Raw genomic sequence first — 610 nt, 5'->3', positions numbered from 1 at the left:
GCGCGTGCGGACGCGGGCTGCGGCCACCGCGGGGGACGCTGGTGACGCGCGGCGCTGCGGGGCGGCGGTAAGGGCACCGGGGGGGTGGACGGGGGATCCCGTCCCCTTCCAGGAGTGGGGGTCCCACCCTTCCCCAGGGGGTGATGGTCCCATCCAAGGGTTTGGGGTCCCTTCTGAGAGTTTTGGGTCCCTTCCTCCCCTGTGGGGGGGCGTCCTCCTGCCCCAAGGTCCGGGGTCCTGCCCTGCCCCACAGGGGTGGGGGGTCCAGTCCTTCCCCGGGCGGGGTCCGCAAGGCATCGAGAGGCCGCCAAGGCTCGGGACTTGTCCTGAGCTGGTCCGGGCTCGGGGGCGGTGTGTCCGTGGGGAGCGGGGTCTGCGGGCTGTCTGTGACACACGAGTGCGTGGGGAAGGGGCTCTGTGCGGAGGAAGGGGGGGGGGGCTGTGGACACACACGGGTCCGTGGGGAGAGGCGTCCCCCCCCACTCGGGCTGGGCAGCACAGCGTGGCCCGGGGAGGGCTGGGGGAGTGTTGGGGTCCCTGGGACCTTGCAGGGGGTCCCTCCCGGGGAGCCCTGCGGGGTCGCGGCAGGCTCCGGCACTGGCCTGGCCGG

At 74.4% G+C, this 610-nt stretch overlaps 1 protein-coding gene across 1 annotated transcript in view; it reads right to left on the bottom strand.

Moving 5' to 3' along the window:
- ABCB8 (ATP binding cassette subfamily B member 8) overlaps positions 1–297 on the bottom strand; it is a 6,439-nt gene extending 6,142 nt beyond the window's left edge. The window contains exon 1 of the mRNA XM_031064900.1: positions 247–297. Coding sequence (XP_030920760.1) covers positions 247–297 — 51 coding nt within the window. The remainder of the gene's footprint in view (positions 1–246) is intronic.
- Between the last annotated feature and the right edge of the window lie 313 nt (positions 298–610).

The sequence above is a fragment of the Geospiza fortis genome, unplaced genomic scaffold (assembly GCF_000277835.1).
Source record: "Geospiza fortis unplaced genomic scaffold, GeoFor_1.0 scaffold891, whole genome shotgun sequence".
NCBI lineage: Eukaryota > Metazoa > Chordata > Aves > Passeriformes > Thraupidae > Geospiza > Geospiza fortis.
The sequence above is the reverse complement of the archived record's forward strand: the minus strand, read 5'-3'. Positions and strand labels throughout refer to the sequence as shown.